We start from the raw sequence: 26,153 nt of genomic DNA, 5'->3' as shown, positions 1-26,153 counted from the left end.
GGTAAAGCATACACAGACTCATAGACAGTACATTTCTTGTTTCAGACGACGTGTTTGTGCGGGCCGATCATGGCAACCAACGCGGTTGCGATGTAAAGTGGAAGCGGTACAGTGTGCGGTTGCCTCAAAGCAATGTGCAGGCAGCCGATTAGTGACGGTCGTCCCACGGCATCGGTAAGGCCAAGGCTTGCCATGCGGAGTGAAGCGGTGCTCGATGCCGTGCTGGCAGATCACGGTGCAGGTGACGGAGCCGTTCGGGCAGCGAGGGTATTAGTGACATCTGGGCAGAGTGAAGTGAGGTGGTGCCAAGTGCGGTGTCCACAAGACGTGGTGCAAGCTATGGCTCGGTGACAGTCGCCTAGCGGCATCACTGTGACCACGGATGCGGTGCCCTCTGCAGTGCCTTCAGGACACAGAACCATTGATGGACTCAGTGACAGAGTCTGCCGATCTGCTTCTTCTGCGGAGACTGAAATCAGCGGTTCAAGGGCCGGTGCACAGAAGGATAGTGAAGACTTTGCTGGTCCTGAGACTTCTTGAACAGGGGGCAAGCTCTACCTCAAGCCCTTGGAGATACTTGGTCAAGCAGGATACATACACAGTTCCTTGGCAGAATCAGCTACTGCAGGCCAACCCCAGACAGCACACAGCAAAGTAGCAGCACCTCTCCTCCAGCTTCTCTCAGCTCTTCTCCGCTGCAGAGGTTCCTCTTGAATTACCAAAAGTGATCTGAAGTTCAGGGCTCTGGTTCCCACTTATTATAGTACAAAATCCTTTGTTCTCTGAGGCAGGGAGTGTCTGTGCTCAACAAAACCTGTTATGTCCTCTCTGGCCCGGCAGGAGGTGGAGACAGCATTGTCCAAGACAGGCCAGGCCCATTCGGGTGTGAAAGAAATTTCTTCCCCCTACTCTGAATGCAGCCTAGGTCTATCCAGCCCAGCCCTGACTCACCCTGGAAAGGCAGGACACACCTTACCTCCCCCCTCAGGTGGCTATCTGAGCAGAATGCACATCATCAGACACTGTCACTCCAAAGCCAGACAGTCAATAAACAAACCTAGCAGAGGCACACTGGATTGCTAAGCAAGAAAATACCAAAATAGGTATTTTCAAACCCATATTGTAAAAATAATCCCTACTAAACATGCATCTTTAGATTCAGAGTTCAGGCATATTGAACTCCATGTTTCCATCTTGTTTTCCTGGGCAGTTATACTTATAAGATGTTATAATTAAACTCCCCATTCTATTCTAATCCACTTTCAATAGTGGAAAACGAAGTTGGCAGTATTTGACTCTCAAGACATGCCACACACATCAGAGCATGTCCTACCATTCACATACACTGCATCCTGCCCAAAGGGGAACCTTGGGCCTACCTTAGGGGTGACTCACATGTAAGAAAAGGGAAGGTTGGGACCTCGCAGTGGGTGCACTTGCCAGGTTGACATGGCAGTATTAGACTGCACACAGACACTGCAATGGCAGGCCTGAGAACCTTTTGCAAGGCTGCTTGTGTGGGTGGCGCGATCGGTGCTGCAAGCCCACTAGAGGCATTTGCTTTATAGGTGCCTGGGCACACATGATGCACTGTACTAGCGACTTAGCAGTAATCCAAATAAGCCAATTGTGGACACACTAATACATAACAACAATTTAAAGCGGGAACGCTTGCACTTTGGCAAAGCATCTAGAACAGCAAAAACAGATTTCAACACAGTAAAACACATGAGGCAATGGCATAAATATTGGGGAAACCCACGGCAAGGCTGCCATGTCTAACACAATTGAATAGGACCTGAGGACTGCTGGAAAAACATGCAGGCTAAATTGTCAGTGTGCCTCCCTCCCTCTCAAATAGCTGAACTGCCTGGTCTCTTGGGGCACACCCCTAAAAGCAATGCCCCCTGGAATACATTCAAAACCTTCAGCGAAAACAGCATTCACAACATCCTTACATTGCTTAATCCATCAAATCGCCAAGCGGCCAAGCGCCAGGAAGCCGCTTGGCCGCAGTGCGCTTTATAAGTTTCTTTTTTCATTTCATTTCAAATCACTTTAATGACATGTTACCATTGTATATCTTCAGGGAAATCAAATCCTCTTTTCTCCCACTGTGGACCAAGTTTGCAATGCCTCACTTCAGCAAGGCACTATCCCTTACTGCCTAAAAGTAGGAAAGGTTACCCCTATTCTGTAGTAACCTACTGCAGGTTGCTCGGACCCAAACATTGTTCGCCCCATTTCCAATATCCTAACTTTAGCCAAACTCATTCAAAAATGTGTTCAGGTCCAACTTCGCAAACCTATAGAACATTTCCTACTTCTTGCTTCACCAATTCCAAGCTGGCTTCTGTCAAGGCCACAGCATTGAATTGGCTCTCATGCACATAGTTGATCACTTGCTAAAAATGTAGGATCTAAACGAATCCTGCCTCCTAATCTTCCTAGACTTATCATCTGCCATCAATACGGTTAAACATGACAATCTTCTAGACCTACTTGAGTGGAGGATGGGGCTCTCAGGGACCGTGCTAAATTGGTTCACCTGATTTCTCCATAACTGATCTCAAAGAATAAAGGTTAACCAGTCCCTGTCCAATGCCACACCTGTCACAGTAGGGGTCCTACAAGGGTCATCTCTCTCACCTAACGTCTTCAACCTTTTCATGGAGCCGCTAGTTGAATTCTTGAACTCCTCTAACATTCATTAGCACATGTTGCTGAAAACACCCAACTGTGCTTGAAAATCCCATCCCCAGAAAATAATAGGGACCTCAATATCACTCTAGCAGACACTCACAATTGGCTAACCTACAACCACCTCAAACTTAAAGCCATCAAAATGGAATTCCTCTTAATCGTCCCACTCAATCATCGGCCCAATATTGCTCTATGGATGAATCATCAAACCACTTTTAACTGTTCCACACCTATTATTGACTCCACAAGATCTCAGGAATAACACTGACAAAAACCTGAACAGCAGGAGCACATCAGTACCATCAACAAAGGAGGAAACTACCAAATTAACTTTTTAAGGAAATTAAATTCCAAGCTCTAGTCATCCCCAAGTTGGACTATGGAAGTGCAACCCTTTGTGGCCTTTCCAGAACAAAGTTGGCACCTTTAAGGGTTTTTCTCAGTGCGGCTGACAGACTTATCACAGAAACAAAAAGAAACAAAACTATCACCCCGATCTAAAAGTCCTAAAATGGCACCCTCATGAAGCAAGGGTTCTGTAAAAAATTGCTTGAATGACCCATGAAGCACTTCATTAAAACACTCCTAGGTACTTGGCAGAAAAGCTAGAATTATCTCGTGGATGCAGATTATCTAGGAGCACCAGCACTCTGGTACTTAACCCACCACAGAAACATAAATTCCTTGAAAGAAACTTGCAAACAAGCCTTCTCGGGTTTTGCTCTGAGAATTTGGAACTCACTACCACCCGAAATCAAACTGATCCCCTCAAGGGAATCCTTCAAAAAAGAAGTTACTTGTGAACACATTTCTGCCCTAGGTCTCAAAACGTGATTCATGATCTACACCCATGATTATTACTAGACTTTTGGAACTTGCCCATTATCTAATCGACTTGTCCTAGTGATATTACCTGTCTCAATTTGTGAATGTACAATTATGTTGATTGCTTCCTTATTTGTTATCTTTTATTTTGTCCAGATCTTCTGTAAAGTGCTCTGATACCCTCAGGGGTCATGTTTGCACCATGTAAAACTTTATAAATTAATAGGAAAAGAAAATATAGGGGTGTGTGACATGTGCGGCTCCCATTAGGTAATTCCACTGCAGTAATGCTGGGTAGTAGGATTTTTGTGAATTCTTGCAGATTCTGGAAGTTTTCATCACAGAAATGTAAGGAACATGTGTGATTTCAGGCATAATTTGAGGTTTGCAAGGCATTGTGAGTTAAAAACATCTCATGGGATACACACATGGCACACTATCAGTCTTAAAAATGTCTATGGATGGAAGATTTCCAAGGATGACAGCCAAGCACGGCCTGAAATACTGCAGCTATCCCTATCACTGATCTCTCCCTGTAGCGCTTTATGGGCTTTTGTGTCAAGGTCTCTTGGCCCACCCACACAAGTGAGGTACCATTGTTACTGTGACACTTGATAGAATGCTGGGTGGTAGGAAATGTGTGCCTCCCCATAGATTGCAGAAGTTTTCCTTAAATATATGTGGAATATGTATATTTCTAGTCAAAGTTTGTGGTTTGCAGGACATTGTTGGTAAGAAAATGTGGGATCAACACAAAGCACCCAGGTGTCTTGTTGTCAGAGCCATCTGGGTTTGGTAGTTTTCCTCCTGTGGCAGCCTACCCAAGCCAAAAAAGTGCAGCCAATCACTACTGCAAGTGGGATAACATTGGGCGTTAACCACACTCTGCTGGCCCATATGTAAAAACACCACCCAAAGGAGCCAAATATTCTCATGCTTGCCATTAGGATGGGATTTCCCTTGAGGCTTTAGGGGTGAAGGTGGAGCAAATGTTAGTATTGGCCAGACCTACCCCATTATTATATTTCAATGTTTTTATTCCTGCCATACACTTAGCGATCAGGCCCACAATGGGCAATTTGAGGAAACATCCTTTCTGCCCTTGGGGGAGCAAAAAGACTGGCTTGTTAGTTTTAAGGTAAGGGGCATGTTTGTGTCCCTGGTGGGCAGTCCCCACCCCTATAGGTTGGGGGTAATCATTCCCATCTACCCCCTGTGGGAGTAGAAAGACTATTTTGGAGGTGTGCACACGGCTATGCCTATTTTGGGCAGCCTCCAGTTAAATTGGGGGTAATCACCCATATCCATCCCCCAGGGGAACAGAAATACTGTATTGCCTCATTAGTGAGGTGGGAGCATTGCCATGCCTATTGTGAGGAGCCCACACTCCTACATTTTCTTTCCTTGGCGTCTATTGGGTTTTCTGACCCCACTCTGCTCCACCGGGGGGCAGAAAGACTGTTTTGCCATTTTAGGAGGGTCATACACATGGTGGGCCTCCCTACTCCTGTATTCATTTTTCATTATTTTCCTTGGTGTTTAGTGGGATTTCTACACCCCCGGGTGAGCAGAGTGGGGTGATCACCCTAAACCACCCCCGGGGAGGGCACAAAACTTTGTAAAATTTTTTGGGGTGTGTACATTCCTATGCTCCTGGTGGGCAGCCCTACCCTTTAATTTTCTATGCTATGCATATTCCCTGGCATCAAGTAGCCTTTCTGCCCCCTGGGGGCAAATTGAAATGAAATGAAATGAAATGAAAAGGGGTTTTATTAAGCATGACTGCTGCCCTCGGGTTCCAAGCGCTGAGAAGAAAAGGATAATGCCTTGTGGTAACAGTAGCTTAGGACTTAGTTTTGTTTAGTGAAGAGGAAGGTTTTAAGATGCTTATGAAAGGATGACAGGTTAGGATTGGATCTTAACTATAGAGGGAGCGAGTGCCATAGTTTGGCGGCGTTGAACGTAAAGGACCTGCCTCCAGCTCTAGATCTCCTGATCGGGGGCTGAGGCCAGGAATGCATTGGCCGAGCAGAGTTGTTTACTGGGTTGGTAAGGGGAAAGCAGAGGGTGATTAATCTTGGAGCCACTTTTCCAGAAGGCTTGATGGGAGATGCACATGGCTTTAAATTTGATTCTCTCCCTAACAGGGAGCCAGTGCAGAGTCCTGATCCCGGATTCTACTGACGCTCTTCATGGGAGCTGAAGCAGCGTGTGTGCAGCACAATTCTGAATCCGCTGGAGTTTTTGCAGGACATATTCCGGTACCCCTAAGTACAAGGCATTACTAAAATCTAGTTGGGATTGAATTAGGCCTTGTATCACCACTTGCTTGGCTCCAAAAGGTAGGAGCGGAAGGATTTTCTTCAACATCCTGATGATTCCAAAGCAATATCCCTACCTCCTGCCCCACGGCCTCACCATGCATTTGGTCTGACCACCACCTATTGAAATTCTCCATCACCACTCAGGGCAACCCAAAAAACCATGCGCCCTCGGGGGGGGTCAGCCAGGAAATGGAGATCCCTAAACTTCCAAGATTTCCTATCCACCCTAACTAACTCCATCCCTACCCCGGCCCCAGACATCAACTTGATGGATAAAGCGCACACTGAGTGGCTTCTTTCTGCATGCAACGAACATGCTCCTCTCACCAGGTTCTCCCGCGCCCGTCGCATGGACGCCCACAGGTGGTTCTCTGCTGACTTAAAAAAGCAGAAATTAGAACTCCGCCAACTAGAGAGGAAGTGGAGACACGGCTACCACGCCACAGACAGATCATCATACACGACAGCTCGTAAAAACTATAAGAGCGCTATCTTATCTGCCAAAGCTACTTTTTTCTCAGAAAGAAATCTCTAATGCTCAAAACAAATCAAGGGAAATTTTCAGTGTCGTAAATGACTTATGTAACGATTCCAGAACCTCTCCCTCTCAACCAGCATCCCAAATGATGTGCAACCGGCTCAACGATTTCTTCAAGGAGAAGATCGACATCATAAAAAATAGTATTCAAACTAACCATGTCATGGCAGACTACTCGGACATCAGTAGAAACCCTAATACACTCCAGGATATCCCCCCCATCGACCAACCCAAATTGCTGGAACTGATGAACCGAGTAAAATCTGGCTCCCCCAACGATCCTTGCCCCCCGCATATACTGAAGGAAGTTTATGCTGCACTCCCTCAAGGCATACTCCCCATCTTGAACACTTCCCTATCACGAGGAATAGTCCCCAATTCCTTTAAAAATGCCACCCTAGTCCCTCTAATTAAGAAACCGGGTGCCGATCCCTCCAACCTTTCCAATTATCGCCCCATTTCCCTTCTCCCTTACGGCGCCAAGCTGCTTGAAGCCCATGTAACCAGCTGCATATCCAACTTTATAGAAACATCAGACTACCTGGAATCCAACCAAGCTGGATTCCGCCAGGCACACTCCACCGAGGCGGTGATCCTCACTGTCCAGAATACTCCAAGGACCAATGCCGACAATGGAATCCACCAAGCCCTCGTACTCCTTGACCTGTCGGCCGCTTTCGACACGGTGGATCACACCATCTTATTACACCGTGTCCAACTTAGCGGCGCGGCTCTTGATTGGATTAAGTCCTTTCTGACGGATAGATCCCAGGCTGTAAAGCTGGAGAACTTTATAGCACCTATACTCTCCACCACCTGCGGTGTCCCACAGGGCTCCTCATTATCTCCCCTCCTTTTTAATTTATATCTTAAACCGCTACTGCACTCTCTGAAAAACAGGAAAGTCACCATTTACAACTATGCAGATGACTTGCAGCTGGTATTCCCCCTCAACTCACCGTACTCCATCGAGGAATTCCAAAAGACCATGCTGCACATCCAGAGCTGGATGGATCAGAACCATATCAAGCTCAACCCAGGAAAGACCGAGCTTGTACTCCCCAGTAACAGCGCACTAAGTTGTGGCCATCCTCAATGGGCACCCCTCCATCCCCCTCTCAGTCAGCAAAGAGCCTCGGGGTCACTCTTTGCTCCGACCTCTCACTGAAAACCCAGGCCGGGACAGTGATTTCCTCCTGTTTCTTTCAGTTAAGAAAGATTAAGAAAATCGCCCATCTGCTGACTCACTCCGCTCTCATCCAGGTAGTACTCGCATTGGTCCTCTCGCGATTAGATTTTTCCAACTCCATCTACTTGGGCCTACCCCTCGCCATTGCTAAACGCCTGCAGATTGTTCAAAATCAAGCAGCTAGATTAATATTCAAGAGCAATCGCAGGAAGTCAGCCAAACCTCTGTTAGCCTCCCTTCACTGGCTCCCTATAGCCCAACGGATTACCTTTAAGGTAGGCTGCATAATCTTCAAGGCTCTCCACGGAAAAAGCCCCAGGTTCGTCAATCAACTCATAAATAAATACGAACCGACCCGAGACCTTCGCTCTGCCCACCTGTCCCTCCTCACGTTGCAGACATTTAAAAAGAAACGACTTGGTGGATCCTGTTTCGCATACCTTGCCCCAAAAACCTGGAATTCCTTGCCCCTGTCTATTCGGAACTGTACTAAGCTGACAGAGTTTAGGGGAGCTCTGAAGACCTGGTTATTCAAACAAGCGCACGGTTAGAGCATTGTTACCATCTGTCTCTTCATTTACCATCTGTCTCATTCAGCGCCATGAAACTCCTGGGTGACCGTGCGCTTAACAAGTTCCGAATAACATAACATAACATAACATAACAGGTCGCAGATGTCTTGGTTGCTTGGGTGTTAAGGGTCAGAGATTTATCAAGCCAGACCCCAAGGCTTTTTATGTTGTCTTTCGGGATAGGCGGTGTACCCAGGCTGGTGGGCCATAAGAGGTCAATGGTAGACAATGCTGGCGGGCCGAGTAGCATAAGCTCGGTTTTGTCACCGTTAAGTTTAAGAGACAATGTAGTCATCCAGTTTTTTACCTTTTCCATGCAGGTAGTCAGATTGATCTGCGCAATTTCACAGTTCTTTTGTGCGAGGGAGACCACCAGCTGAGTGTCATCTGCATATGTGATAATCTTAATACCATATGGGTGAACAATCTCAGCCACAGTCCAGCGGTTTACTTGAGGAGAGAGAGTCTTCATCAAAGACTTGGAATGTCCTTTCGCTCAAAAAGGATTTAAACCAAGCCAGAGCGTTCCTTGATACTCCAAGATTAAGGAGTCGACGCAGCAGAGTTTTATGGTTTACCGTGTCGAACGCTGCACTTAGATCGAGGAGGATGACTGCTACTGATCCTCCTCGATCCGAGATACGCCTGGTTTCCTCTGTCACGGCTAACAGGGCCGTTTCCGTCCCATGTTTGGGGCGAAATCCTGTCTGTGAGACATCGAGTAGATGGTTGCTCTCGAGAAACATTGTTAAATGGGAATTAATGTGTTTCTCCAAGATTTTGCTCACCCAGGGTAACAGGGAAATAGGGCGGTAGTTGTTAAAATTAGTTGGGTCAAGGTTAGGCTTTTTCAGAAGTGCTCTCACCATAGCTTGTTTCCAAGGTAAGCACCTCAACTGCTCTCAAGGGGGGGGGGCAAAAAGACTTCGATTTTGGATGGGGTGGGGAAACACAAGTCCTTGGCTAATGAGCGGCTCCTCCAATTTCCTGTTATATGTTATTGAGTTGGTGGAGCCCTGCCTGCAGATCGATCTCATGTGGCAAGCAAGGATCCACTGGAAATAGATACTATTGGAAAGAGGAGATTCTCCTTTTCCAATGATACCTCTCCCAGGACAGTCAGTTCTCGGAGGTGTGAGCGCTGATGCAGTGAAAGTAAAACAAGCCATTGGCTAGTTTTACTTTAACATTGGAATGTAATTACATCAGCGCGCTCTGCTTGCTGAATGTCATTATAAACATAAAAAAGGCTCAGGCTGCTCAGTAAGCTCTTCCCAAGCAGCCTGAACAAAAATCCGAAATATGGACAAAAGCTAGCGCAAAGCAGCAGAGCGCCCTTTATAATCCTTCGCATTGTCAGCCAGTGGCTGACAGAGGCACTGGGGAAAAAGGGCAGTTAAGAAGTTAATAAATAACACAATAAAATAAAAATAAATAACATTTTTCATTAAATCTATAAATATATAAAATATAAATTGAATGTTTTAAACAAGAAAAGTTTATCCAAATCAGATAAATCTTTAATTATATCTTCATAAATCTTAAAAGTAATACATACAATCATATAAAAAATACATATTGCAACACAAAAAACATCATTCACAAAAAATATTAAAACCCAGTTTTTTACAACTCTAAAAAATGAACATAAACATTTTATATCTGTTTGCATTTTATTTTAACATTAATAATATCAAAGCATAGTTAATAATCACCAGTTTAACTATTTATTAACAGGGTAACATGATTTCAAAATATTTATTCAAATTTTTTTAAAGAAATTACAAACAAATTTAAAAATACATTTTACATTTATAGAAAGAAAATATGTACACACATTATTGTGTCACATTTCAATTGTGTTAATTTACATTGCATTTCCAAATAAAAATATCACAAATTTATGGATAAATCAACCATTTCCCCCCATAAGCTCAACACCCCACTACTAAGCGTATGGCATTTAAAACAATCATGTATAAAATGTCATTAAAAACAAATTAGTCCAAACATTTATAATTATAAAAATTATTAAATCATACAAACTACATATTACCCATTAAGATACATAAAAGTATAAAAAACACACTTAAAACATAAACAGAAATATTTCAAACATAATACAACAATATTCTTAACAATGATATCAAAACACACCTATAAAAAACATCATACCTGTGATATAATTGTCCATGATATTTCCTCCTTCGTAATAATATGGCAACAATATTAAAATATCACAATATAAAAAAACTTGATATTTTGTACAAACACCTTGTTTCTTACTCATGTGCTCCCCTCGCCCCGTGTTGCTCTCCATAGCGAACTGCTTATTCCTCTCTCACCTACTCCCTGTTGTTTCTTCATCCCCTTCTTCATTGCCTCTCATGCTCACTGTCTTCTTTTTGTTTTTTTAAGTATAGTGGTATATTTTTTGAGGGAAGACCAAACAGCAAATTGCACTACTTCTCTTTCATTATTGTTTCTATTTACTGATCCATCTTGTACCAATAACTAAAAAAATAGGGGCTGAATCATTTTGTAGACACATGTAATGACGCATGTGCACACACATAACATACCACATGCACATGCCTACAAAATAATGCAGGATCTGTGGCCGCATCATCTTGCGCTTTATTTTTATTTTGGCCTTCCTGCACTGAATCCTACTTGTGCTGTACATGATCGCCAAAAGGGATTGGCAAAGCCTCAAATGCTTGTTCTTATTTAATTACATTTACCCTCTTTATTTCAAACTATAATTACTTATATTTTAAAAGTCCAATATACAATACATGTTGTATTTTATATGATAGTTTTGCCTTTGTAGGCGAAAAGTAAAAACAAAATTATGTAATAAAATAGACTTAACTTAAAGAACAGTGGTAATAAAAAAATACCCAAAGATTAGTTGACACAGTAAATTGGAATGAAAGCAGAATTATAACCAACTTCGAGTTGTGCCAATCAGCGATTATTTCAGCATTCTAGCTTTGCAGGAACCCCGACTTTTTTGATCCTTGATTATTAACTAAGAGAGTAAAGCATTAACGCCTAAACGTCTTGTTAGGTTAATACAATTTCATTGAGAAATCCTGGGGTTATCTCTGTAACCAATGCTCAAACGTCTTAAGCCTTACATAGAGAAATGCATTTAAAGTATTTAAGTAACACTGACATGACATGAAAACCAAACGGTAACATTTCCAAGCCAATTTAATAAAAAATAAGGTACAACAAGTAAAACAAGGTCAAATGATGAATTGCTTAAGGGGATTGGAAGATATCATTTCTTCAAGAAAATTGCTAAAATGTCCATTGACCTCAATTATAAGGTAAAAGTTGGTGCAAGTCTATAGACGTAAGTGACCAAGGCAGAAAAGTACCTTTTGAGGTCAAAAAAGCTACATCTAGGGCCCCAAGTGTGCGGTCAGTGTGGCTACTGTCTGAAAGCCCCAAATACAAATAGGTCAACTTGAAACTTGCTGCCTCAGACCTCACTTCTCTGTTGGGATCACTTCTCTATCTTGTCAGTCTATCACACTGTACCTGCAGACTTTGAGTCTGATACAGAGTTTGTCACTTACAGGACATCTGCTAAGATACATATGGTGACAGAAACAAACACCTATTTTTGGTGAATGCCCCGCTCCTGCCAAACTAAATCCACCACTTTTTCACTTTATTTGCTACTCCAAATCCTCTAGCCTGGCAAGATTGATGTCTGCAGGCAGACAGCGTTCTACAGTATCAAATAATCTAGTTTATGTGCTCGTGGATCAGCTTCCTAAAAGTTTAGAAGGGTGCATGAACTTTGTGCAATGAAGTTGTATCTTTCTCTGGTAACCTCTGCATTTTCCCTGGTCCTCTCGACATTTCTCAGTCAGTCTTTTCATGTTGCGAAGTTCTTCCTCCTGGCCACACCCGAGGATCCAAAACTGAATGGGACCGCTAATGAGGTACCAGAAAAAAGACAGTAATCGGAGGCAAGCTGAGACCCCTGGTGCAGTAAGAGTCAACTTCCCTTATCCATTAACTGTATCTCTGGCTTTGATGAGGTACATCACTTTTCTGCTTTCTAACTAGGTTTCATATGTACAGATATCAAATACCTACACACATACATGCAAACAAAGCTTAGGTACATGGGGCACACAATCAAGGATTAGTCATTTCCCAGAAAGATAGAGCCAGGAGGCTTTTTCATTTTCTTGCCTCCTTCAAAGTACACATATTTTCTGATTTTCTCTTACCCAGAAAGACCCAAGAATAAGCAACACGGCAGTTGTTGGTGGAGATTGTGAATTTATGCCTGCTAAGTTCTGACAGTAGACATTTAGCAGCATTCTCAGCAGTACCCTTGGTCTCAACTAAAGCAACCTTACAAGTCTTTCTCTGAAATGTACATGCTATCAGAAGTGCACTTACCCTGATGGCGCCCTCTCAGCCATCCACGGGTGGTGTATTAAAATATGGAATCTTCTCTGCCAGCATAAAACATGCCCAGACAAGTTCTCTGTCCACATCGCTCCTAAGGTGAGAGGAACCAGCTTGGGTCTAAGAAAGAAGTCACTAGTCAGTGGTCTAAATCCACTCCGCAGTCCACATGTGACAATTTACTTTTATACCATAGGTGCCTGCACCACATGTATGTGGTCAAATTTAATAGGCACGTGCGAAAACATGAATACACCATCTACTACCATGTTAAAGGGGTAGAACACGAACACTGGAGAATGCTTGTTAGCACTCCTGTGATGAGATGCATATATGCCAGTACCTCAAATTAGAAACAAGCATTTACAATGCAACGGTTTCGCCTTTGCAAAAGTTAGAGCTATTGGCATGTAAATGACAAACATTTTATTTATGTGTTGTTTTTGAAAACAGATCAATAAATGGCAGTCATTTACAATGCCAATAGCTTAATCTCTCGCAAATGCGTGACCTATTGCATTTGCACCCACACACAGAGCCACACAGAGCCACACACACCCACACACACACACAGAGCCACACGCACCCACCCACCACACAGACCCCCTGCTTTTAAATGATATCGATCCCCACTAACATGTTGGACTTGCACCTCAGTTACTGCTGTGACCCGAGGGTTTGCCCATACAGTGCATTGTCCAAGTAAACAGAACTTAAGCTCTCCTTTTGTTAGCGCCACAAGGGCTCTGGCCTGCTTAGCAGAGAGTATGTTTGCTGCAGACAAATAATACACCTGCTTCCTCTCCAATCAGTGACAAAGAGTCAAGACTCGTGCTGCTGTTCATTGAAACCTTGAAGGGTCGCATTACCGGCCATGCTCCTGCTAACAGTGAAGAGAGGCGCTTTGTGTGAATGTGATCAGGGTTTGATTAAAGTCCCTCAGTTCACTTGCCAACGGCGGCATACGTGAACTGTGGCTGAGGGTGAATACTTTATTCATTTCAGCTGTAACCGGCTGACCCACCCCAAACAGGTTAAATAGCGAGGTAGAACTCCTCCCACGGTTAGTATCGGTTTGAAAAGAAGCTAAACAGAACCCCGATCCTCGCTCCCGGACTCTTACGAACTGCCGTCCTAATTCTACTCAAATATTGGACCGTGAAAGAAATCTCCCCATCGGGTAGATTTACTCTCATCTACAGCAGCCAAGCTGGTAACTTATCACATGTTTACCGGTCCGCGGAGCGAGTGCATGAATTGCTCGAAATTGCAACAGAGCCTACTATCATTGGTTTTATACAAAATTCCCATAGTCGTGATTCTTCGAAATACGAGCAGATTCCTATCACACTAAAACCAAAGGTTACTCGTGACGCCGACCTGAACCCAACATATAAATCAGGCGACCAGGCATCAACAGAAGTAGCGAGTATTGCGTATGTCGCAGAATTAGCTGAATTACCAAACACTAGCCGAAACAAACGGAATCTTTTATTTTCAGCATCAATTTAGTCTATCTGAATCCCTTGCGGTCTGGGAGTGAAGAAACGCTCTTCATCTATTCACAAGATTTTTTTTAACAATACCATCTTGCTAAATTTATATAATACACGTGGCTATTCTCCCGAAGAAGGCGCTGGCCGCCGAAACGCGCGTCGAGATTTATTTCCCTTTGCCACTTTTTACTGTTTTTTTCAACTATTAATTGAATTTAAGAACGAATTTCTTTTCTTTTATTGTATTTCCAATTATTGCGTCTTTGGTATTTGGAATATGAATTGCAATTTTCTTTTTAAATGAATTTTGATATGTGATTTTAACAACAGTGTTAATAAATATTGAATGTGGACCTTTTGTAACCTCTCTTTGTGGATAATATTGTTTTTGACAAGTGTTACATTTAAGTGCCTAGGTTGTTTTATTTCAATTTAAACCTTTGTTTACTCATTTTAATTTGGTTCGTGCCTTGAAAATAACATGTCTATAATGAAGCCACTTGCAGCTCTGTCTGAAACCCGTGAATGCCAGCCTGGTAGAAGTGAACTATTGTATACGGATTATTAGATGGTAAAACCTACAGCTGATCCCATGCCAGGTACTGGTGCATGTGTGTGCAGTCGGGGCTCCTGGAGGGAGTGCTGCGGGGCAGTGGGGCGGGCCGAGGGAGGGGCAGGGTGGGGGGTAGTAAACTCCGGACCGACCGGGGTCATGACTGAAACATGACACCTTCGGGTAATGTTCACGCTATATAAAATCGCATGAAATAAATAAATAAATTGGAGGAGGGGAGGCAAATGAAGGGGGGGGGGGGAAGCAAGCCCAGTCTGAACAAACGCTTCACAGTTCCCTTTGTGATCATAAAGGCCCCAAAATTCAAAGAGCTTTGCGGATAGGAAATTAATTCCAGAGGGCCCTCCCCTTTCCCCATGTCGCTTGCCAAGCATGGTGGCTGCTTGGACTTCAGCAAATGCCTGGAAGGGCTCAGAGATTGCTGCTGGGAACTCTTCGCAGCAGAAATATGTGTTCCACGGGAAGGGGGACTGGTACGCCCTCCACAGACATGGGTCACATGGCTTATTAAACGTTAGTTTGATCTTTGACATCCTGGAAACAAATGGCCCTGATGATTGCAAAGAGGCGGTTCATTCATGCCCGCCCCACCCCTCCTTGGAAATCTCACGGGGGCTCTGTCAGCCTGTGCTTGCGGAGACTGCGGTAATGGGGGATGTATGCAGTCACACCGCGGCTAGAGGGCATTGCTACTGAGATTGCAGTACCACAAGACCTACAGGCACTTAAGGGTGTGCTCCTCGCTGCGCTGACTGTTACACGAGGCACACAGTTGAACTTACATACACAGGGGTCAAAGGGCGATTCTGATTCGCAGCTCACAGTAATGCCACAAGACAGACACACAAACAAAGGGTTGTAGGGGGAGCCTCTTGCAGATCTTACAGCAACGGAAACAACAAACACAGGGAGATTCTGCCGGAGATTTATAAAACGGCACACAGACGAGATCTTCCTGCAGAGTTTACAGCAACTTATGCACACAGAAACAGGGGGACAGGAGGGACGGCGGGAACGGGCACACGGACAGCGGGAGGGGGGCGGGAACGGACAGCAGGAGGGGGGGCGGGATAGACATATAAAGTGCAAATGCCGCTTAACTGCTAGCAAAGCCAGGAAACTGAAATAGCACAACCCACCCCTGCAAACGACACTTTCAAAATGGCCAAAACAAACCTTAAAAAAAAAAAATAATAAACCACCGCCCACCGCCGCAATGACGATTGCAAGGGGGCGGAGAGCGAAAAATACAGTGGAACGCCCACGAATCTGCTCCCGCGAAGATTGACACATCTCTCTTCCAATGGCTAGCCTCCATTTATGGAGCTAGCCAATGGAAGAGAGAGGCGGAACAAAGCCCCGTACTGTCTAACATAAGATTTTGCATGCGCGAACACTGCTGCGCAGTGGACGCCAGGCGAAACCTAAAAAGGTCAAGGAAACAGAGCAGCATGAGAAAGTGAGAAAAGAACCAGAAACGTGCATGCCAACATAAAAGTAAAGGCAACGACAACTGGATAAGACAGCACGTAAAACAAGATACAACCCAGAAAATTGCTACTTGAAAACGGGAACACAAACAAACAGTACCACAGATGATCAGACAAAGGAAACCGAACAGTAGGACACGAACCAAAAGAAACTAAGAGGAGAGTACAATCAGTGAGACACAAGATGATAACCATAGACCCCCAACAAAGCATCTTGTGCAAATTCCACAATCAAATGCAGAATATTAGAAACTTTGATACAGGAATTGTATTCTTGAGTTCAGATGAAGCCCTATAGTCTGAGTTTTCACTCCGGATTTAGGACACCTGCATGAGGTGCTGCGAGCAGTGGTCAGAGGAGTCATGACAGGAGATGGACTCCTTTGCAGGGCAGTACTAGCCCCCTTTTACAGACTTCAACATTATCTCTACCATTGTTGGAATCACACTTTGAACACTGATTTCTGCGGGAGTTTCTCTCAATCCAGGCCCTTTTGTCTGGGAAGATTGCTGCTCAGTTTTCCTGAAGAAATACGCAGGCAGAAAAATCAGAAGTAACCGTTGTCATGCAAAACTTGTAATTCCAAGAACATTGCAAAACTCCTGTTTCCACCGAAATCGAAATATGATGAGCACTCGTAACGAGAGCCTAAGTACGACACAGTCACTTCCTTCATCCTACTAGCAACACCTCACCACAAACCATTCAGACTTCGATCTATGATGGAAACCATCAACAATTTGGCAAAGTCATGCCTACTCCACTAAAGCGCTGGAACCACTTTTAATGGCCTATTGTACTTAGCAGATGGCAAACACCAGTAACAACGGAGGGTGGGGGTAAGAGACAGCCGTCAAATAGGGTTCTGCATTCTGTTCTGTCAGTTAGGCATGTTAAGCTCTTCACATTTGGTTTGTATTCAGATGGTGTGCTAAGCCTCTGGATCTATTGGGGTCACTTGATTTAAGCGACTTCATTGTTATTTGGATGCCGCTGATGTACATATACATTAAGATATTTGTAATCAGCCATAATAATTTTTAGGCCTCTACTGCAGACAGATTATGCCCACCCATTCCTTACCATTTGTTGGCATCATTGCCACTCTTCTTTGCTGCCTTCAAATTGTCCAGGATTTTCCAGCTTCACTTCTTCTACTTTTGGCAGGAGCATGGACAATGAACAGATTACTTCATCTGGACTGTTGTCTTTCCACCACTCATGCTGATTTACATACTACTTTCTTCTTCCCCTGCTGAGTTCATGGTGTTTCTCCTCCTCCTACCTCACCCATGTCAATGGGGCTTCTTCCCCTCCCACCCCCACCAATGTCCATTATGGTTCTTCTCCTCCTCCCACTGCCACCCTTGTCTGTGTTGCTCCTTCCCTTACCTCCCCACAAATCTCATTGTCCTTGGTGCTAGTTTTGTGCAAACCCCCCCTACCATCCCCTTGACAGTATTGCTTCTTCTCACCCACCCACACCCGCCCATTGTCGGTGTGGTTCCTTCTCTACCACCCTCCTGTTATCGGTCAGTCTCCCCCACCATAAGAAGGGGGAGAAAAAAAATGTTATAGGGTTGTTTTTTTACTGTCCTACTGCCCAGTCCTGCCAAGTGTCACGCATCATGCGTGACGCTAATGCATTTCAGTGTGGTGTTCCGCAACACCGCACCGAAATGCATTGTCACGCATTTGCCCACTCTCTGCTGACACACTGAAATTTGGCTAAATTAACGCCAGGGTGCTGCTAGCGCGCGCTTGACCTGTGTGAGAGGGGGGGCTGCTCTGCTGAGTGCACAAGTCTGCTCTCGCTCACCACAGACTCAGGAGACACTAATTTACATCAGAGGCTGCCTGGCAGAGCCCGTGCAGCATGCCCAAATATTATGCTTCCTTTTGAAGCTTGCTGCTTAATAGTAGCTACAATGGTGCAAAACTGTGCAGTTCTGCAGAGTGCTGGCTCGATTCCCGCCTGGCGCTGACCACATGACAGAGTTAGTGATCACGTTAGGAGACTCACCCTGCTACCCAATTAAATTACCGGGAGTCCCCGGGCCTGCCCTAGTTATGACAAGTTGTGCAGGCATGCAGTGAGTGCGGCGGTTCTGGAGAAGAGAAGCGGCCGGCGGCGGGACTCTGAGTCGCAGAGTCTCACCATGATGGCAGAGCCGAACGAGAGGCCTGTGCGCAGCTGCGCAGCGTGTGCGGGGAAACTGGTGCTGCAGCGTGCACACTGCTGCAGGCATGTCGTGCTGCCCGTCCGCTGTCCGACGAGAGGCAGGTGGCCGAGGTGCACATCAGTCACCCCCGCCGTGCGGCTCAGTCACCGTGGCTAGCCGCCAGAGAGAGAACAAGTTGAACTCACTTCTCAACACACTTAGTAACTTACTAAGAAATGTAAGCACTAACGCTAGTCACTTGACAGATTCTGTGTCTGAGAGGCAGCCTGTCTGTCTTGTTGTCTGTCACAGAACTGCACACACTGTCCCACCAGATCAAAATGTGTGAGTCACAGAGTGACTCACACATTTGATCTTGTGTAACTTACGGTGCGCCGGTGCCCGTGGTCATGGTAGTGTTTTCTTTTGCCAGAAGGGCTCTCTCTCATCTGTCAGGAGGTGGCACTAGGGTTAGCGCCCTTCAATTTCTGATTCTCTGCAGCAGTATCATGAACTTCTTGGAGATTCTTGAATTTCAAATGGCTGTAATTTCTGATGTTAAGAAGTTTCCCTCGTCTTCATTGCATGATTTTTGCTCGCAAGAAAGTGTCACTCATAGTCGCTGAAATGTCACTCATAATTTAACAGAAAATATGGAAATGTTACACATGGCAATCTGAAACCTTGGCAGCTATGACTGCCTCCCAACCTGCCAGCTGTTATCTGTTCTCTCCCACCATCCCTCCCATTGCCCAAATTCCGCACCAGACATAAAAAAAGAAATGCTATTATGCAGATAGTGCTGGCCGAGGCAGTGCCCCCGCCTTCCCATCTTCTAACTCCACTTCTATATAAGAAGGGTTGGAACGTATGCGGAAATGTCCTTGTTATTTGTGCTAGAAATCCTCTGGAATAATGTAGCATTTGCCTTTCATGTATACCACTGAACCAGTAAGCATATTAATCCGTCATTAGTTTGGAATATAATGCCCAAAATGTTATTTATTAGCCTCATCATGAAGCGAAAACCCCAAGCTCCTAGGCTGAGGTGCAGAAAGAAGTGCATCTACATGCAACATAGTCTTTCTTGATTTTTGTAGTAGATGTTTTTCGTATAAAAGAAATGTCCTAAGTGTTACAGTACAAATACACATATATACAAAGCCCCTCAAACAATGGGATTAGTCCCTCTTCCACAACTTTTATCATAAATATATACAGCTGCGAATTCTAATTATTATATACAGTCCATATTAGAGGTATTCCATTATGGGGAGACCCATGAGGGAACGTCCTGCCCTCAAAGGCGTTAGTCTCCCACGTAGTACGAATTAGATTTAAATCGAACTCCTACAATCAAAGGGGTCGACGCATTTCGGCCCTTGTAGTTGGACCTCTGCAGGACATCGATAGATGAGAAACCGGCAAAATAATGTATATACATATTTTAGTTACCAATGCAAAGGAAAACGTGTGGGCTCTCTCTTGAATACGTTTCTCAGGTTCACTATTGACACACGCATGGCCTTTGAACTATCTTAAGATAGACGACACGTTTTCCACTAATTACCTTAACTCCAACATGCCGGAAGTGCACAAGCGCTACTAATACAGGAACTGTTCCTTGGTATTACCAGACCGGTCTTCAAAGACAGCTGACCGTGAGGAGAGAGCTTTCACCCCGTGTACAGTAAGACTTCAACACGCAGCCAATGTCCGTGATTGCTGGGAATTTTCACCCTCATACAAGTAGCCTGTGATATTTCGCTCTTCCGCCCTCTTCTTTCAGTTCGGACCCCTTGGCTGTGACTAGGAGGGTACAGTGACGGTACTGCTTTTGACATGTTCCTATGCAAAATACAGCTGAATGGGATGGCTGAATAGAGCGGGCACCCTTTCTCCTTTTACAAAACTGCTTGATATGGGATTGAAGGCAGCTAGGCACTTCGAGTATAAACTGCTCTAGAACAACATAACAGATCCGCCCCTGCATTAGGATTAATACGAGTACTCACGACCTTTAAAGCATGCACACGCCACAAGGGCATGAGAGAAATATTTTGAGGTAGACATGCCTTCGTATTTTGACATGCACAAACAACCTGCCCAGAGGGACGCCTAGCACATTTTGCTTTCCACAGTGATGGTTGCGATGATGCTCGCAGTCTATATAGGGGTCAGCCCTATTATTACCACATCACTTAGGCTAAATACATATGAATCAACAAAATATACGGTGATGAAGGAACAAATAAAAACAAGTCAGGTCCCGGGCCGTGCTGTGATTGGCTGACGTCACGGGGGTGTCCCGGGCCGGCAGCCAATCACAGCGCGGCCCGGGAAATGAGGTCACGGGGTGTCCCGGGCCTGCAGCCAATCACAGCGCGGCCCGGGACACACGACAAAAGGGGCGGGGCTTAAAAAAAGACCCAGAAACGCCCCCGAATCGCATTTTCACCAGAAAGCGTGATTGACAGCCTCTGTCTCCCAATGGCTAGCGTCCATTTATGGAGCTAGCCAATGGGAAACAGAGGCGGTCCGAACATCCATACTGTTGACAAAAGTTTTTGATCTGGGAGGGGCACTGCGTGCCCTCGCCAGGTTGAAACCTAAAAAACGGTAGAACCAAAAATAAAATTATTATAACCACCATTTCCAAAAATTTGAAGTATGAATTCCTGTTGGAAACCTCTGCTATGAAAGATTGAAAACAGTCCCTCGCTAGGAAGGAACATAGGAAATGTAGGAACATTTCCACAGCAGGACCCAGAAGACTGTGAATTTCGGTATTAATAGTACACCTCCTCGTTAGCGCTATAGTGCTGTATCAGCACATAAATAGTACAGAAATTGTGCTGGAATCATTGGATATTGCTAGAAACTGTACAGGTAGATTTGTCTGCTGTCTGTAAATTTACTGGTACAAAACACCCGTTTTTTCAAAATTCAGCTGAATGTTACTGTTAAGTTGCTGCCTTAGTAGAGATGCCAAAATATGATCTAATTTAATTTGCCAATATAGTAGGGGTAAACAATGTTCTGATTATCTAAAGGATATACGCAGTGATGGAACTCTGAATTTGGCCAGTGTATCTTCTTAAACGTGCATTTACCACATAAGTGTTTTATATAAAAAATGTTAAATAATATATTTTAACTAAAAGGATGTTCAGGGTCACATCATATAATTACTTTCAAATGTATAGCCAAATACCTGCAAATAATATTGATTTCTGATGTTTGAGGCCGTTGAAATATAATACCTGATTTTTTCCCTTCATATTTTGTTTTAGGCACATATACCTGCACAGTATTTCAAATAATAATAAGCAGCAGCATCAGCTCTGTCATCACGATTTTGCCTTTGCCTTCTGCATCACAACTGAGAACAAATATTGTGGATGGAATATACCCGTGCCCATCAATTGTGAACCTAACGTGTTGTGCAACAGACTCAAATAAATATAATTTTCAATTTAAAGTCCAAGGCTCATCAAAACCTAGTAAGTGCAAATTAGTGATAAGTTGACCCTTTATAGGATGGGGCACAGCCTTGTTCACATATGCAGCACAATTAATTTCGCTGTTGCATTTCATTTGGGTTAAATGCTCAGATTTTAATTTTCTCATTTTTGATGGCAAGAGATGTTTTGCACTAGATTTGTTACTTTAATATTAAACATTATTAATAGGCTTTGGAAATTATGTTATAATTTCTAAATACATTTAGAACATATTGTAATATGGCTAACAAATGGTATGGTATGTCAACAGGTTTGAATACAGTAACTATAATTGATAATGTTATGTTATATTGTTGCATGCATCGGTGTAAGTGAGAGTGAGAAAAGATTGCTAGTTAAGGCAGATTTCATATCAGCTTTAGAATATGCAATGCACTCATTTTATGCAAAATACATCTGTGCAGTAATAGACTCAACATCATTATTGCCATACTATGAAATTCCCCTGTGTTTGTCTTGGTATTCAGCTATCCCTATATTATATCAACTATCCAATAAATATTATAAGGGGGAGAGAAGAATGTGATTAGTAGATGGAAATCATTTTTTGGTTGAAATTTGTATTGGCATTTCAGAGTTAATATAACACGTATACCTTAGCTATATCTTCTTTCATATATACCTTCTTCCGTTATCTGTGTATCTATATTTTGACATCTTTATCTTTAAGGTGCAATGCTTAAACATAAATATTTACAAGTTATTATGCCATTTTAACCACAAACAATACAACGTTCCCCCCTCCCGCATTGTCGTCTCAAATCTCTAGAAAAAGAAGTAACTGAACAATCTTCCCATTGGTCATGTCATGCCTCCATTACGTTCTGTTTTATTTCCTCAATTGCTCATTCCCACTGCACCTTAGCCCGACCCTCCCTTCCCCGCTGATTCCTCGTCTGAGACGGGGTTGGGGGTCTTTAATGTCTGCTATCATGAGGGACCAGGCTCACGCATCCTCTACTTCCATTTCATCCCTCCTAATTATTTTCATTCTCACCAGCTCTGCGGTTCCCCACTCACCCTTGTCCTTTAGCCATCCCTCCAGTGTGGGGGGATCCGAGGTGAACCACCTGATCATTATCCTCCTCTTAGCCAACACTAGCCCTATTAGGACAAACTGTCTACTGAGCTTTTTAGATTTAGGCATGGGGAGCAGCACCAACATTACTACAGAGATTGAGATTTTCCATCCGGTGGCAAGTTGTATCCTATCTATTTCGTTCCCCCTGCATTGCGTCAGTGTGGGACAGTCCCATATCATGTGAATGAAATTCGCTTTTTCTTGCCCACATCTAGGGCATTTATTAGTGCGGCCTGGATATATTCTATTTAAGACCAATGGGGTCATATAGATCTGATGTATAAAATTATATTGGATGAGTTTGAATTTCGCTGCACTGGAAGGGGTTTTATGGGGAGATCGTCTCTTAGCGCTATGTATAAATGTGTGACTAGTCTACGTCCTCTGGTCAGGTCTAGCAGTGCTTGAGGAGTCGATGTAGTGGGCAGTTCCTGCTGAAATGTAGGCCATATTTCCTGGGCAATCTTTGCATATTGTAAAAATTGACCCCTGCCTAGTTCATATATATTCTCAGCTTCCTCTCTAGTTATGAATTGTTTATTTCTATATAGATCAACCATTGTGTGACATCCTCCTTCCATCCATCTTTCAATGGACATAGAATCCGTTATCTTTTTAAAGGATTTCCCCACCGATAATGGTATATGCGGTGCATAGGGTGCGTGACGGACTACCTTTTTAACTGCCATTTCCAGTACCGCTGCAACATGTTGAATAATATATGGATATGATTCGGGCACCTCAGCCCCCATCATTAAGAGCTTAGGCAAGGGGACCCCTCCATGTGTGTCTGCCAATAGTTCTTTTACCCAGTGTTTATGCCCATCCATCGAATGTACAGCATTCTGAAGTTGCGTGGCCACATAATAGAGCTCCAGGCGTGGGACCTCCATTCGTCCAGCCTCCCATGTTTGTTGGAGAGTGTCAAGTTTTACTTGCTTCCTCCCATTACCCCACAATAGTTCTGTCAGTAAACACTCCAGTGTTATAAAATATTGGTGCAGGATTTTTACAATTAATTCTGCAAAACATATAAACATCTTGGTAAAGGGACCATTTTTATTAGTGCTAATCTTCCCATCAGGGAAAGTGGAAGCTCCTTCCAGAACGACTAATGCCATCTTTTGCTCTACCAATGTTGATTTCTAGATAGGCAGTGGGGTTATGCAACAACCACATCCCTGGATACCTGATCTCCCTTAATACCCAGTTCAGCCGTACATTGGGTAAGTAATTTTCTGGTTTTCCGGCTAGCCTCCCCGTAGGGAACAATTTTGTCTTTCCGAGGTAAAGACGTAGACCAGATATTGCTCCAAAGTTCTTAAGTTCTGTGAGAAGAGCTGGTACTGCTTTGTCTGGCTGGCGCATATATACTAACGTGTCATCCGTGTACATTGAGACCACGTGCATGGTATCACTCATCTTCCCAGTGTCTCTCTCAGTGTAATAGACAGAGGCTCCATCACCATGGCAAATATAGGAGGAGACAGTGGGCTACCCTGCCCGGTGCCTTTCATCAGTGCATTTGGTCCGGAAAGCTGTCCTCGTAACTTAACTCTGCCAGTTGGTTTAGTGTCAATTATTTTAATCCATTGATGAATTTCCGACCCAGCCCCATTTTTTCGAGCGTCATCCATAAATATTCCCACTCGACTGAGTCGAACACCTGATCAATGTCTAGTTGGGCCAGTGCACCATTCTCCTTTAGGCTTGGAGCATGCCACGCTTGTGGTAATCTAGGTAAATTTTGAGAGGTATTCTGCCTGGGTCTAACGCCAACCTGATCAATATGAACAAGCTGGGACATGTGTGGCAGCAAGTGGGATGCCATAATTCCGCGTAATATCTTGGCATCTAAGTATGTATGTATGTATGTATGTATAAACCATTTTATAGCGCGCTCTATTACTTGGGAATATCCTGGCGCGATGGGGGGAGGCAGAGGAAGACAGAGCAGAGACCAACTGATGTCACACTAGTAAATAGATGAGTTTTTCTTAAACTGGGCTACGCACTGAATGGAGCGCAGGAGGAGGGGAAGGGCATTCCAAGCCCGGGCAGCAACCACGGCTATGGACTGACCCCCTTGTCTAGTTCGCCTGAAGCGTGGAAGAGTCATCTTAAACAGGGAGGACAATCTAAGAGCTCGTGTGGGGCATAGAAGATGAACCGTTTCTTCAAATAGGCAGGCCCTTGATCGTGGGTTGCTCTAAACGAGAGCACTAGGGATTTGAACAAAATGCGCTGTGGCACTGGCAGCCAATAAAGGCTGCGCATGTGAGAGCGGACGCTCTTCCATCTCGGAACATTGAACAGGAGGCGGACAGCGGCGTTCTGGATAACCTGCTGGCGTTTAACCAAATAAGCAGGGATACCGCTAAACAGAGCGTTCGCATAGTCCAGTCTTGCTAGGATGAGAGCTCGGGCAACAGTCTCTTTTGGGGAAAAATCTTCGCAGCATTCTCAGAGTAGCAAAACATGTCCCAGATAGTTTCTTTATGTGGTCCTCGAATCTTAAGCCCTACCCAAACCAGATAGCAAGATTTTTTGTGGGGCCTCCCATCACCTTGGGGCTGGGAATGTTCGGGGGCCACAGCGAGTTTTTAAAGCTGGAAGGGAAGGAGCCGTAGAAGAGGACCTCAGATTTGTCCTCATTGCAATTCAGCTGGGCCATAGTCAGCCAGCGAAAGACTGAGGACAAGCAGAGCTGGACTGTTGTGGTATCCAGATGGTCATCTGGCCAGGTAAACAGCAACTGTGTATTGTCAGCATACCCGATAATCTTAGCCCCGTACTGTTCAGCCAGGTATACCAGGGGAGTGATGTGAATATTGAACAGTAGGGGACTAAGAGTGGATCCCTGAGGGACCCCAGTGAGGAGTGGTTTAGGCTCTGAGGCATGGGGCGGCATCCAGACCTGTTGTGTCCTATCTGATAGAAATGATGACAACCAGGCCAGGGCGCAGCCACTGATGCCAACCGCAGACAGCCTGGCGAGGAGGAGCTCATAAGGAACGGTGTCAAACGCGGCAGAGAGGTCCAGCAAAATCAGGACCGCTCTGCCGCCACCGTCCAAACACTCCCGGATTGCCTCCGCCATTTCAACCAGAGCTGTTTCCGTGCTGTAGGCTGCCCTGAAACCCGATTGAGCTGGATGCAGGGCATTAGAGGTCTCAACAAAGCTCTCAAGTTGGCGAAAAACCACTTTCTCACAGATTTTGGCCAATGCTGGCA

The 26,153-nt window shown here is 44.4% G+C and overlaps 1 protein-coding gene across 1 annotated transcript in view; it reads left to right on the top strand.

Annotated features, from left to right (window-relative positions):
* Positions 1 to 26,153, top strand: part of LOC147707023 (adhesion G protein-coupled receptor F5-like) — a 948,772-nt gene that overhangs the window by 545,656 nt on the left and 376,963 nt on the right. Inside the window, exon 12 of the mRNA XM_086926247.1 lies at positions 21,608 to 21,817. Within this exon, the coding sequence (XP_086782373.1) occupies positions 21,608 to 21,817 (210 nt within the window). The remainder of the gene's footprint in view (positions 1 to 21,607; positions 21,818 to 26,153) is intronic.

This window comes from Lissotriton vulgaris, chromosome 6 (assembly GCF_964263255.1).
Source record: "Lissotriton vulgaris chromosome 6, aLisVul1.2, whole genome shotgun sequence".
NCBI lineage: Eukaryota > Metazoa > Chordata > Amphibia > Caudata > Salamandridae > Lissotriton > Lissotriton vulgaris.
This window is presented reverse-complemented; position numbering and strand designations above follow the sequence as displayed.